The 12,340-nt window shown below is 70.3% G+C and overlaps 4 protein-coding genes across 4 annotated transcripts in view; 2 read left to right on the forward strand and 2 right to left on the reverse strand.

Annotated features, from left to right (window-relative positions):
* Positions 1–1,217: 1,217 nt before the first annotated feature.
* Positions 1,218–5,782, forward strand: CHLNCDRAFT_139451 (hypothetical protein; the record flags this gene model as incomplete). The annotated part of the gene is made up of 7 exons (XM_005843921.1): positions 1,218–1,292; positions 1,542–2,748; positions 3,001–3,126; positions 3,327–3,427; positions 3,704–3,880; positions 4,108–4,149; positions 4,400–5,782. The coding sequence occupies 7 exons, from the start codon at positions 1,218–1,220 to the stop codon at positions 5,780–5,782; spliced, it is 3,111 nt and encodes a 1,036-aa protein (XP_005843983.1).
* Positions 5,783–7,004: 1,222 nt separating this feature from the next.
* CHLNCDRAFT_139452 (hypothetical protein) lies at positions 7,005–8,193 on the reverse strand (the record flags this gene model as incomplete). The annotated part of the gene is made up of 5 exons (XM_005844004.1): positions 7,005–7,017; positions 7,165–7,283; positions 7,380–7,466; positions 7,635–7,683; positions 7,808–8,193. 5 exons carry the CDS (start codon positions 8,191–8,193, stop codon positions 7,005–7,007), a joined length of 654 nt encoding a protein of 217 aa, XP_005844066.1.
* A 1,323-nt stretch (positions 8,194–9,516) lies between these two features.
* CHLNCDRAFT_10545 (hypothetical protein) lies at positions 9,517–10,713 on the reverse strand (the record flags this gene model as incomplete). Its single annotated transcript, XM_005844005.1, has 4 exons — positions 9,517–9,773; positions 9,990–10,158; positions 10,349–10,492; positions 10,618–10,713. Coding segments are annotated over 4 exons (666 nt in total), but the record flags the coding sequence as incomplete, so codon positions are not given.
* A 626-nt stretch (positions 10,714–11,339) lies between these two features.
* Positions 11,340–12,340, forward strand: part of CHLNCDRAFT_59044 (hypothetical protein) — a gene marked incomplete at its 5' end in the record, with an annotated part of 3,002 nt that continues 2,001 nt past the window's right edge. Inside the window, 4 exons of the mRNA XM_005843922.1 lie at positions 11,340–11,463; positions 11,631–11,746; positions 11,995–12,099; positions 12,202–12,284. Coding sequence (XP_005843984.1) covers positions 11,340–11,463; positions 11,631–11,746; positions 11,995–12,099; positions 12,202–12,284 — 428 coding nt within the window. The remainder of the gene's footprint in view (positions 11,464–11,630; positions 11,747–11,994; positions 12,100–12,201; positions 12,285–12,340) is intronic.

Consider the following 12,340-nt stretch of genomic DNA (forward strand, 5'->3'; position numbering starts at 1 on the left):
CCATCAAGAGAGCCTTCAGCAGTGGGCCCATGCCGGCAATATTGTGCGTTCTAGCCCATCCATTGCTGTTGGAGTATGCAGACTGTAACAGCAGAACGCCCCGCAGGTCAGGATGCGCCTTGGTGACTCTGTCCCAGTTTTGCAGTAGAGCTGTAACATGCTTGTGTTGGGACTTGCTGGTGCCGCCTTTCAGGCGTTTGGCAGACACGCCGAGACTGCTGCCTTTGCCACCAGAGTTGGTCGCTTCGTCGCGGCCCATAGGCCCCGCTAGAATGGCATTTGGGCTACCCGGAGTCGATCACGACAAACGAGAGGGAAAATGGTGGAGGTTTGAGGGAGATGAAGCCTGAAATGCATGATGGGTGGGGGATTCATGACCCCCGCCAGGGGGGGACCGGTGATCGGGAGGCCTACCTGGCACGTGGGTGGCAGGTGGCAATCAAGGTGCTCAGGGCTTGCACTGCTGCAATTTCCCCGCTTTGGTACACGCTTCATGAGTTCCTCTCTAGCTTTTGTCGCTGCAGGCGAACGTTAATGGCTCCGTTTTCGGTAAGTCAATGCCCAAGGTGCAGCTGCGGTTGGCCGCCTACTCCAGTCTGCCCTGAAATCTCTTCGCATGCGTCATGATTCGCATCTGAGCTTGACGAATGGGGGGAGGATTGCGGCCGGGAGGGTGTGTCAGTTGCGCGCCAGGCTGGACGGTTGCCGCGCGCACAGAGGCCCCCCGGGCCGTTCCAGTAGGCCCCCCACGCCATCAACGAAGCGCACAAGTCGCGCGGGCAGGCGGGGACGCTGCAGCGGGGGGGGGCGGGGGATGGCGCGGCGCGATGGGCGCCCGGGCGCTCGGGGAACGCCGCCCAAAGGCCCCTGAGTGCGCGCAGGAGGGGAGTCGGCGCGGCGCGGCGCCGGGAACGGGGCGGGGAACGCGGGCCCCGGGGGCGTCCCCCCACCGTGTTTTCCATTGCCACATGGGCCGCCAGCCTGTCGATCACGGCTGCGCGTCAGAAACGCGGCTCCCAGACCCCTTGGATGTGTATTAGACAAACGCACGGTGTGCTCGCAAAAGTGCCCGACGCCAGACTCGAGGCGATCGAACTGGCACGCGCTTCTCCCGCGGTCCCACACCTGCTTGCCTCGGTCTCGAGTTATCTTTGCTGGCTCAGCAGTATGCATCCTGTATCTTAGCAGCCAAGGCGATATAGGGTCTCCTGGACACCATGGTTGCTCTTCGTTGCAGCGCCCTCCTGCTGGCACTCTTGGTGCTGTGGAGCCCACAGTCATCCCTGAGCGAGGTGAGGACTCGTCGTAGGCGCACTGGGCCCCGCTTTGAGCCGCCGCCGTTGCCGTCCCGGCTGTTTTGCCCGCCGCCCCCTCGCCGCTGCCAGTGCCGCTCCTCTCTCCGCTGCCGTCTGCCTGATGTCGCACACTTGATGCTCCCACAGCTCTGCGTGCCTGTTGAGCTCAGGGTGGATGCCAGCTCCCACAGCATGTTTGCCTGACACGCCGCCGCCGCCGCCACCGCCGCCGTACCGCTGCCGCAGGGTGAGCCGCGTGGCGTGGCGGACACCTGGGTGGAGGATGCCATCATGCAGACCTACACGCCGCCCGCCCACAAGCAGAAGGGAGACCAGCTGAGGCAGGAGCGGGAGCAGAAGGAGCGGCAGCAGGCACACGAGGCGGCGAAGGATGCGGCGGCGAGGGACGTGCCCCAGCCCACCACGCAGGGCCGGCAGCAGCAGCAGGTGCAGACGCCCGACGAGCGGCGGCGGCGGCAGCAGCAGCAGAAGGAGCAGACGCCCGAGGCGCGGCGGCGGCGGCAGCAGCAGCAGGAGGGCGTGCAGGCGCCCGACGTGCGCGGGCGCCAGCAGCAGCAGCAGCAGCAGCAGCAGGAGGGCGTGCAGGCGCCTGACGTGCGCGGGCGCCAGCAACAGCAGCAGCAGCAGCAGCAGCAGCAGCAGCAGGCGGTGCATGAGCCCGGCAAGAGCACGCGGCCGGCCCAGGGCACGCTCAACCGGCGGCGGCAGCAGGAGGTGGCTGAGGAGGATGCCGTGCGGCGGCGGCAGGAGGCTCAGGACCGCCTGCTAAAGCGGCGGGAGGCGGAGCGGGCGGCGGCGGCGGCCAAGGTCGAGCGCGCTGCACACGAGGCGGCGCATGCCGAGCTGCTGGAGGCCCAGCGGCGGCAGGCGGTGGCGCAGGGGCAGCGCCTGGCGGCGCGCCAGGAGGAGGCGAAGCAGCAGGCGTCGCTGGGGCGCGGCTCGCTGCGCGGGCGGCGCCAGGCGGTGGCCAAGCAGCCCGCGGTCAGCGGCTCCCGCCCGGGGGACGTCTTTGCCGAGCAGACGGAGAAGCGGCTGGCGGCGGTGCGGCAGCAGTCGGCAGAGCGCCGCGAGCAGCAGGCGGAGCTGGTCGCCAAGCTGGAAGCGGCGCACGCGGCGGCGGTGGCGGCGCAGGCCCGCGGAGCGGCCGCGCGGGCCAACAGGGCCGCCGGAAGGGCGGCCGCCGCGGGAGGCAGCCAGCCGCTGGCGCAGGCGCAGGCACAGGCGCATGGCGGCGGCGCCGCCACCCCTAGGGTCCGCCAGCACATCCCGCTGCCGCTCATCATCATCATGACGCTGTCCATGGCGGCGGCAGGCGGCCTGGGCGCCCTCCCCTTCTTCTTCGTCAAGTCGATGAGCGAGGGGGCCACCGGGATCGCCACCGCCGTCGCCTGCGGCGTCATGCTGGCCGCCTCCTTTGACCTGGTGCACGACGGTGAGGGTGGGGGCTGGGTGGGAGGCGCGTGTGTGCTGTGGGAGCCGTGGGGGTGCAGGGGGAAGCGCTGGGGTTCACAGGAGGGCATTGTTGGCCTCCTGCTTTGTGGCGCGCTCCCGGCCTCCTCCGCGCTGCCGTCCCTCATGGCGCGTGTGGCTGCCGCTGGCATGTCTGCTTTCCTCCCACCTGCCGCCCCGCCCACCCTTCCCCGGCTCCTCCCCACCCTCTGCCCCCTCCCGCCTGCCCCCGCAGGCCAGCCCTACGGCCCCGCGCTCACCGTGGCGGGCGTGCTGCTGGGCGGCGCCTTCATCCGCTGGGTGCAGCAGCAGCTGTCGGCGTACGAAGACATTGAGTTTGGGGCGCTGCAGGGGTCGGCGGGTGAGACGCGGCGCAGGCTGGCTGGCTCGCAGCTTTCCGCGGGGCTGGCCCGCGCTGGCGGCCGCGCTTGCTTGTGGCCTGCGTGCCCGGCCTTGCGCGGACCCCGCGTGCCCGCTGCCGGCCTGCCTGCTGGCTGTTCTGCTTTGCCCGGCCGGCTTTGGTCACGCCGCCGCCGGCTCGCCCGTGCCGCCGCCCTGCAGCTCGCAAGACGGTGCTGATGGTTGGCATCATGGCGGCGCACGCGCTGGGGGAGGGCTGCGCCGTGGGCGTGTCGTTCTGCGGCGAGCGAGGCTGGGCGCAGGTGGGCTGGGGGGCGGGGCGTGTTTCCCATGACGTGTTGGGGGGTGGCTTTAGAGCGGGAGCAGCCAGCGGGGCGGCACGGAGCCCCGGGGGGTGATGGTTTTGCAGGCGAGCCTGGCATGGCTTGCTGCTGGGGCAGTCCACAGGATCCTATCCTATACCGCACCGGCCCACCCTGCCGCCCCGCGCAAGTTGGAATAGAGGGCAGGAGTTTTTCTTTACTTCCGCAACGAACATTGAAGCTTGGATCGCAGCGCCGCGCGCCGCCCTGCCGCAGGGCGTGCTCACCACGCTTGCCATTGGCGTGCACAACATACCCGAGGGCCTGGCCAAGGCCACGGTGCTGGTGGGGCAGGGCGTGAGCGCGCGCCGCGCCCTGGCCTGGTCGGTGGCCACCTGCCTGCCGCAGCCGCTGGTCGCCATCCCCTCCTTCATGTTTGTCGACGCGTTCACGGTGGGCAGGCGGGGTGGCGGCCTGCTGCGCGCAGGCGCAGGGCTGAGCGCTGGGTTGGGTTCTGAGGCTGGAATGTGAGGCTGGTGGCTGGCGCATGCGGCCACGCGGCTCCGCCTGCGACCCGCCCGCGCCCCGCCCGCGGCGGCGCCCGCCGGCCTCTGCAGCACCTCACCGCCGCTGCCTGCGCGCCCGCCTGCCTGTGCGGCTGCCCGCCTGCCCGCCCGCAGATGATCCTGCCCGTGGCGCTGGGCTTTGCGGCGGGGTGCATGGTGTGGATGGTGTTTGCCGAGCTGCTGCCAGACGCGCTGGAGCGCACGCCCGCGGCGCAGGCAAGGCTCCCCGCCAGCTGGCGCCGCCTGCCCCTTATGATCAGATATGAAGCAGCCAGCCAGCCAGCCAGCCAGCTAGCCCTGGCCTGGGCCTGTGCACCTGCGCACCCTCGCCTGGCTCGGTTGAGTGGATCCCGATGCTGAGTGGACGCCCCCTCTCCTCCCCTCCTCCCCTCCTGCCCTCCTGCAGGTGGCCACGGCTGCCACGGTGTCGGCGGCGGGGCTGGAGGGCTTCCGCATGCTGTTTGCGGCCATGGAGCAGGCAGACGGAGGGTTTGGCGGCGCCGGCTCCGCGGCGGCGGCGGCGCGCGTGGCGGCGCGCATGGGCCCGCCGCTGCTGGTGCTGCTGCCCGGCGCGGCGGCGGCGGCGGCGGGCGGCGGCGCGCTGGGCGGCAGCGCCGTGCCCGCGCCCGTGGCCTGGGGCCTGGCGGCGGCGGCGGCGGCGGCGGCCGGCGCCGGCGCCCTGCTGGACCAGCTCATCTGGCGGCCGCAGGTGCCCAGCCTGCACACCGCGGCAGCGGGGGCCGCGGGCGCCGCGCTGGCGCTGCTGCTGCACCGCCACCTGCTCAGCTGGGCGGGCAGCTCGGCGGCGGCCGCAGCCCGCAAGCTGCTGGCCAAGGGCGGCGCCTCGTTGGGCGGCGGCGGCGCCCCTGGGGCGGCTCCCAGCGACCTGGAGGCTCTGGAGTATGCCACCCTGTACCAGCAGCACCACCTGCACCACAGCGTGCACGCCGCGCACCCGCTGTTCCGACACAACGGTACCGCGCAGCCGCCGCACCCGCCCGCCGAACCGGCGTCGGGCGCCGCCGGCAGCATGAACGGCTTTGGCGGCAGCGCCGGCTCCCTGGCACACCAGGCGCCCTACCACCGCGGCGGCGGCCTGCCGGGGGCGGCAGACGCAGCAGCCCTGGGCAGCAGCGGCGGCCTGACGCGGCCGGGCAGCGCGCTGGATGGCAGCGGCGCCGTCACGCCCAACGGCGGCGCCGCCGCGCCGCCGCGCGGCCTGCGCGCCGCCGGCCTGCTGCCGCCGCAGCAGCTGGCGGCGGGCGGCGCGGCGCTCGCCGCGCTGGCCGCCGGCTGCGTGGCGACGGGCTGGCACCTGGCCTGTAGCCTGCTGCTGCTGGGGGAGGACCGCTCGGCGGCCATCCTGCCCGCCGCTGCGCTGCTGCTGGCGGGGCCGGGGCTCGGCGCCGGCGCCCTGGCCCGCACGCTGCCCGCCCGCCGCAGCTCCACGCTCGGCGCCTGCCTGGGCGGCGGCCTGGCGGCCGTGGCGGCCGTGGCGGCGGCGCTGACGGCGGCGCGAGCGCACGAGTCGGCGCACACCGCCGCCCTCGTCAAGTCCCTGCTGTACCCCTTTGGCATCACAGACACGGCAGAGGCGATGGCGGGAGGAGCCCTGTGCACCGCCGCCACCTTCCTGTTCAGCGCGGGCGCTGCCCTCAAGGCGCCCAGCGCCCGCGGAGGCCTGCTGCTGGGCCTGGCGGCCACCGGGCTGCTGGCGGCGCTGCGGTACTGCCTGTGCAGCTTCACGCCGTACTGCCTCAGCGTGCAGGTGCTGCTGCGGGACCGGTAGCCGCGGCTCGCATCTCGTCCTGTCCCATCACAGATAGTTGCATGCTGTTTCTTGTCCACCACACCGTGGGTACCAAGTTTTGCGCTCTTGCTTGCTCCATTCTTGCTTCCGTTGCTACTTGTGTCCTCAAGTTTTGTCTCTCTCGCTACAACCATGCTGTTTGGCGCGACTGCACCCTATCTTGTGAGCAGAAACACTGGCAGATAGGGTCCATTTACAAGCGTTCGGGTGTGGCTGGGAAGTCAGGCAAACCAGCAGTACATACAGTAGTCAGCAGGCAGAACTGTAGTAGTGGTGGTCACTCGCTGCTACCCCCACCGACCTCCTGCCCTGCTCCCGCTCGCTGCACCCCTGCCTCCCGCCGCCGGCTCTCCTCCGGGTGCCGCCACTGCGCCCCGCACCACCAGCGCATGCCGGCTCGACCCTGCCCCGGGCGTGCCCCTCTGCTGGCCTGCCACCGAGCGCTGCGACACCTGCTGCTGCTGCTGCTGCTGCTGCTGCTGGCCCGGTGCACCTGCGCTGGGCTGCACGCGCCTGGTGGGAGCTGTCGCGGGCCGCACCTGTGGCTGCGCCTTTCGGCCAGCCAGCATGATGGCCACAAGGGGAGGCACGTTGGTGGGCAGGCTGCAGGGGAGCGCGGTGGCGCACCTCGCCTGGTTGGCAGCCGTGCTGCTGGGAGGGTGCCGCACAACAGGGAGCTGGCCGCTGGCAGGCAGCGGCATGATTGTGGCTGGCTGGCGTGGAGCCAGGGTGACCAGCGGCTGGGCCACCTCTGCTGCTGGCCTGAGCAACGGCCTGGCGCTGGGAGCAGCAGGGGTGCCATCACCTGCCAGCCCAGCCCATGAGGTGGCGCACAGCGGCGGCTCATTGTGCTGGGCCGAAACAGGCGTGCTGGCGGGTGCGCCGCTGCTCAGCAGCGGCCGTGGCAGACCCAGAGGCATCCACCCTGCTGTTGCAGCTTGGCCTGTGTGCGTGCCGCACTGGCCTGCACCGATGGTCCAGCCTGGCTCAAGGTGCGCAGCCCCCTGCTGCTTGGCAACCAACTGCTGGTGTCGCTGTGCCAGAGGAGGGTCGAGTTCGTTCCCTCTGTCGCTTCCTGTTCCTGGCAGGCTTGCCGCCTGCTGCACAGCGCCTGGGCTGTCCGCAGCTGCCCCTGGCTGCTGCCCGTCTGCACGCACACCGGCTGCTGGCTCTGTTCCGCCCGCTGGCAGGCCGCCTTTCATCAGCGCCATTGCCTGCAGGCATAGCAACCGAGAACCTCGCTTCCCCCCCTTGAGAAGCAGTTTCACATGAGATCCACCTGCCGGCCGGCCCTGTGCAGGTAACCTTGTGCACTCTCCATGTTCAAGCGTGTGTGTGGTGGGGTGACTTGAGGCCCCCACAGGCTCACCTCCAAGTTCAGGGCGCAGACCCCCCGCATGAACGCCCGCTTCGTGTCAGCCTCTAGCACGGCTCGCGCCTCGAGCGCCGCCGCCAGCTGCTGCTCCACCTCCGCCAGCCGCTGCCAAACAGTTGATGGTAAGGCGGGCAAGGGGTGGCTCAGCAGGGAATGCAGGCAGGCGGGGGTTATCAATTGAATCCGGCAGCTGCAGCAGACCTGTGCATGCTGGGCGGCGAGCTGCTGCGCCTCCTGTGTGATGCGCTGCCGCTCCGCCTCCACAGCTGAAGCGGCCTGTGCCATAACCTGCACGGCTTGCAGTCGGCAGACGGGGGTGAATGGGGAGCGCTGATGGAATTGGAAACATGAGGCAGGCCAGCACTGGGCACAGGAGCCATGGCGCACCCTGGGGCGCCACTGAGCGGCCGCCAGAGCCCGCCAGGCCCGGAGCGCCGCCCGCCGCAGCCTCCCCACTTCGTAGTGCTCGGTGGCAGCCTGCACCCTGGCCTTCAGACTGCGCTGCCTGCATGTGGCAGCCCGGCAGGAGGACGGCTTTGCATGCCTGCTGCCTGCCTTACTGCAAGAACACCTTCGCGCAGCAGGCCAGATACAATAAATGGTGCAAACGCCTGCTGCTGCCTGCCCACCTGCGCACATACGCCCGCCAGGCACGCCATGATCTGCAGCCCAGAGAGAGCTGCCGCCGCCATCGCGCCGCCTTGAACAGCACGGTGCCGGTGCGCCGCACGATCTCCCGCTGCCGTGCCAGCTCAGCGCTGGCAGCATCCACCTGCTGCTGCTTTGCGGCCAGCTGTGATGCGCCCTGCGCAGCCGCCGCCGCTGCCGCCGCCTGCTGCCGCTCGCCAAGCTTCCGCTTGCAGTCTAGGAGTTGCGCCAGCATGTCGGCGCGCAGCAGGCGCGAGTGTTCATCCAGCTTCAGCGCGGCTGCATCCAGGTCGGCATCATCGTAGCTGGCAGAAGGGGCGAGAGCTGGCGGGGCGGGTGAGCGGCGCAGGGTCTGCACTGCCGCCATTGCTGCGCTGGGAGATTGCTGCGCCGCTGCCTCGCCACCCAGAGGGCCCCCGACACCAAGCGTCGCCTGCCCTGAGGTCGTGGAGGTCTCCTCCCCCGCCATGCGGCGAGTTGGTCAAAGGTGTCGGAGTTGGCAGTGGCCGGGACACTACACTTGCAACTGAACAGTACGCCTGCATGAAGAAGCTTCGACGGTCTATGCACTGCATGCCAAGCCTGCAGTAGAAACTGCCAGGTCAGAGGAGGAGGGGCCGAAGGCCTCCATAGCCTCCAAACCGGCCCATTCCCACGACTAAATAACACACAAAAGTGGCAGAATGAGGCTGATCGCCTGCTTGCTGCTACTTTTTGGAGCTGCGGCCGCGGAATCGGAGATTGACGACTGCCCCTTTACCGTGCGCATAGGTGACAACTGCTGGCGCCATGCATGGTGTCGTGCCGGGTTCGCACCGCGCGCTGGGGTCTCTACCGCGTGGGCAGTCGGCGGGGGCCGGGAGCGGTGGGAGTGGGAGCGGGCCGCCCCCTTTCCGTTGCCTGTGGCTGGCTTCTCTTGTCATCACTGCCCAGCCCCGCCCTCCTGCATGCAGGCGGCGAGCTGGTGCCTGTGGGCGACGTGCCAGACCAGGAGCGCTACATCATCAGCGCCAAGAGCCTCCCGCAGCGGCAGGAGCTTCTGGACCGCATCGGCGCGGCGCCGGAGCTGGACCCCAGCGACGCGCAGGCCCTGGCGCCGCTGACGGACACCATGCCCCTGCTGGTGGGCAACCTGTCGCGCTCGATGCTGCTGTGGCTGTGCCAGGACCCGCAGGCCAGCGCGGCCATAGAGTATGTGGAGGAGGACCAACAGGTGTCGCTGGCGTGATGCCACTGTCCCTTGATGCTCCCTCGTGATCGTTGCTTTTTTTATGCCTCCGCCCTACCCGTGACCAGCGCTTACATGTTCTTTTGCATGCTACACATTCTCGGTACTTCCTTCTCTTGCTTTTGCACACAAAAACCGTAACGCACACGCAGCGTAACGGCTGCCCCTCCAGCCTGGGTAGCAGGCACATCGCCGCCGGCCCCTCACTGCGACAGCGAGCGCATGAAGCGCTGCAGGCCGCTGATCGTGACGCCCAGCTGGTTGACAAAGCCGGTGGCGCCGCCCTGCTGCCCGCCCTCGCCGCCCTCTGGCGCGCCAAACTCCGACATGAGGATGTAGTCCAGATCCTCGCCGCCTGCACGCCACCAGCGCCCTGGGTGGTCGGCCCTCAGAGGCGGGTGGACCGGCGGCAGGGCGCGGGACAGGGGACGCACGGTGCGTGGCGGCGTGCAAGGGCTGGTGCTCCCCACCTGGCCGTGACAGGCGCTCTGCGATCAGCTTGTACCGCCCCTGCACCTGCGCGTCCTGCACAAACACCTGCCACATGCCCGGGTAGCGGCGGAAGACGGAGCCGACGTCGGCGATGGGGCGCAGGCTGTAGGTGGTGGTGAAGCGGGAGAGGAAGGACTCGCGCATGCGGCGGATGGACAGGCCCACGCCCACGTCGCCGCTGGCCAGCCGCGGGTTGAACATCACCATGATTTGCCCCTCAGACAGGCCTGCGGGGAGGGTGGGGGTGGGGGGGACAGGCAGGAGGGGTGAGGCATGCCAGTGGAGAAGACGGCGGAGCGGGGGAGCGGTGCCACAGGCTGGGCACAGAAGCTCCCCTGCTCTGGCTGCCTCCCCTCCGCCCCCAGCTCCCTCCCAGCCGCCCACACCAGCGACCCACTTCCCCGCCTGCCAGAAACATCCAGCCCAGCCGCCCGCCCGCCCACCCTGTGAGATGCGGATGGCGTCGTCGGCGCCCTGCGGGTCTGGCGCCGCCAGCACCACCACGTCGTCCTCCGCCGCCACCGGCCGCCGGTCGTTGAGCGAGGCGAAGGCAAAGGTGGCGTCGGTCCACTGGTTCTTCAGCATGGCAGACACGCCCACGTCGGGGTAGACCTGCGGCAGCGGCAGCGGCGGCGCGCGTGTGTGTGTTGTTGTTGTGGTGGTGGTGGTGCGTGTCTGTGAAGGAGTGTGGGGAGGAACAGGGGAGTGACGAGGGCATGGGAGGCAAGGGACCGCAGGGCTCCTGCTTTGCGCGGAGCCTGCTGGCTGCCAGCCCCGGGCGGCGGCCGGCCGTCGGCCTCACCGCGCGGATGCGCTTGCCGGGCATCAGCACCGCCAGGTTCTCCAGGAAGCGCCGCGTCAGCTTCCAGAACCGCTGCTGGTCGCCCTCCTCGGCATACACGGGGCCGCTGAGCGGGTCCCACAGCTCGGGCAGCAGGATCTCCACCTGGCGCACACAAGGGGAGGGGTGGGGAGGCAGGTGGAGAGGCAAGAGGGAGAAGGAGGCAGTTCAAGAGGTGAGGTCCAGGTGCCCGACGCAAACCCCATGAACGCGCTCCCCGCTGGCCGCACCACGCAGCGGTCCACGCCCCGCTCCAGCGCCTCCACCGTGGCTCTGCTGGAATCCTCCAGCGCGTCTGTCAGCGAGTCTGGCAGCACATCATCGTCTCGTGGGCCCAGCTGCACGTACTGCTCGCCGCCGGCGCCCACGCCGGCGTCTGCCACCAGCCTGCCCTGCTCCGGCGCCTGCTGCTGCTCAGGCTGCTCCTCGCTGCTGGCGCGCACGGGCTGCAGCTGCCGCCGCCATGCCTGCTGGCAGCCGCGGCGGGCAGCCTGGCTGCCGGCGAAGCAGAAGGGTGCGGCGGCGGTGGCGCGGGTGCGGCGGCACCCAGCTGCGGGGCTCGCAGCGGCCCCTGTGGTCGCTGCCTGTGCAACCACCGAAGCCATGGAGCAATGCAGGGTGCTGCAAGGGGGTCTGGTGGCTCAGGTGCAGAACTGGGTGTGGGGAGGTGTGCGAATGGGTCGCTCACACGCCGCCCCGCTCCTCCCAACAAATCCTGGGAACTTGTAACTTGCCTGGAGATGACGATTAAGGCACAGCCATCTAGCCAGATGTGGCTGAGCTGGCCAAACCGGGAGGTCAGGAAACGTCGGGCTGGAAGCAGACCACTGCACGGCAGCAAGGTGGGCGGCGTCCTAGAGTGCCGCGAGCAGTGCGCCACACGTGCAGCAGCCCCAGCCCCAGGCTCCATCCCCGCAGCGCCGGGCCTCCCCCGAGCGGGCGTCGTGGCACCATGCAAGCCGTGATGCTGCAGCCGCTGCGTGCACAACCGCTTGTGCCCCGTGTCGCCGGAGGCCGTGGCGCGGCAGCTCTCCGTCTCGGAGGCCGGCCCCTGCACTCCAGTGGCGCCAGGACAGGTAAAGCAGGCAGCTTTGTGGTGCGGGGGGCCGGTTGGCCCTAACCTCCAACCCGGCGCACCCTGCGGCCGCCGCATCTCCCGCCGCACGCCCCTTTGTGCGCACACACCACTGCGCCCTGCGCGGTCCCGCCCACCACCGACCACACTCTCCCGGCGCTGCTGCAGGGCGTGCGGCGCGGCAGGCACAGCGTCGCGGGCTGCATCGCCCCGGTGCGGTGCAGTCTGACGACGTAGCCACCGCCACACTTACCGCGGAGCGCTCCATGCTGATCAACAAAGAGGTGGGTGCTGGGCAGGGGCCTGGGGGACATTGGCATGCAATGCACCAGTCATGAATCAGCAGCGGCAGCACATCGTGCATGAAGCTATGCCATGCCACCACGTGGCAGGCATGGGAAGCAGGGAAGCTGGCACGCCGGCACGCAGGCCTGTGTTGCCACCCGTTGTCTGCCTGCCTCACGCGTGCACTCTCGCGCCCTCCTTCCCCTCCCCCTCCGCTCCCTCCCCCACCCTTGCCGGCCCCCCACAGGTGGTCCTCTTCCTGTTCCAGCTGGAAATGGACAGCCAGCTGCAGCGCGCCCTCACATACGAGCGGTTCGACATGGCCCAGGAAGTGCGGGGCCGGCGCGAGCAGGTGAGGCTTTGCCGGCGCCGTGCCGCGCAATGGCTGGCCGCGCGGCCGACTGCCCGGCACCTCACGGCCCTCCCCGGCATGCGCCCCGCCCCGCCCCCGCAGGTGGACGCCGCGCTGCGCGAGCTGCAGCAGCTCAAGGGCCCCGGGTGCGGGGCGCGGGTGGCTGGGCGCAGCGACCAGATGCAGTACGCTCCTCAGATCATGACCATCAAGAGCCAGATGGCGGCGGCGGCGGAGGCGG

Source organism: Chlorella variabilis (assembly GCF_000147415.1).
Source record: "Chlorella variabilis unplaced genomic scaffold CHLNCscaffold_25, whole genome shotgun sequence".
In the NCBI taxonomy this organism is placed as follows: domain Eukaryota; kingdom Viridiplantae; phylum Chlorophyta; class Trebouxiophyceae; order Chlorellales; family Chlorellaceae; genus Chlorella; species Chlorella variabilis.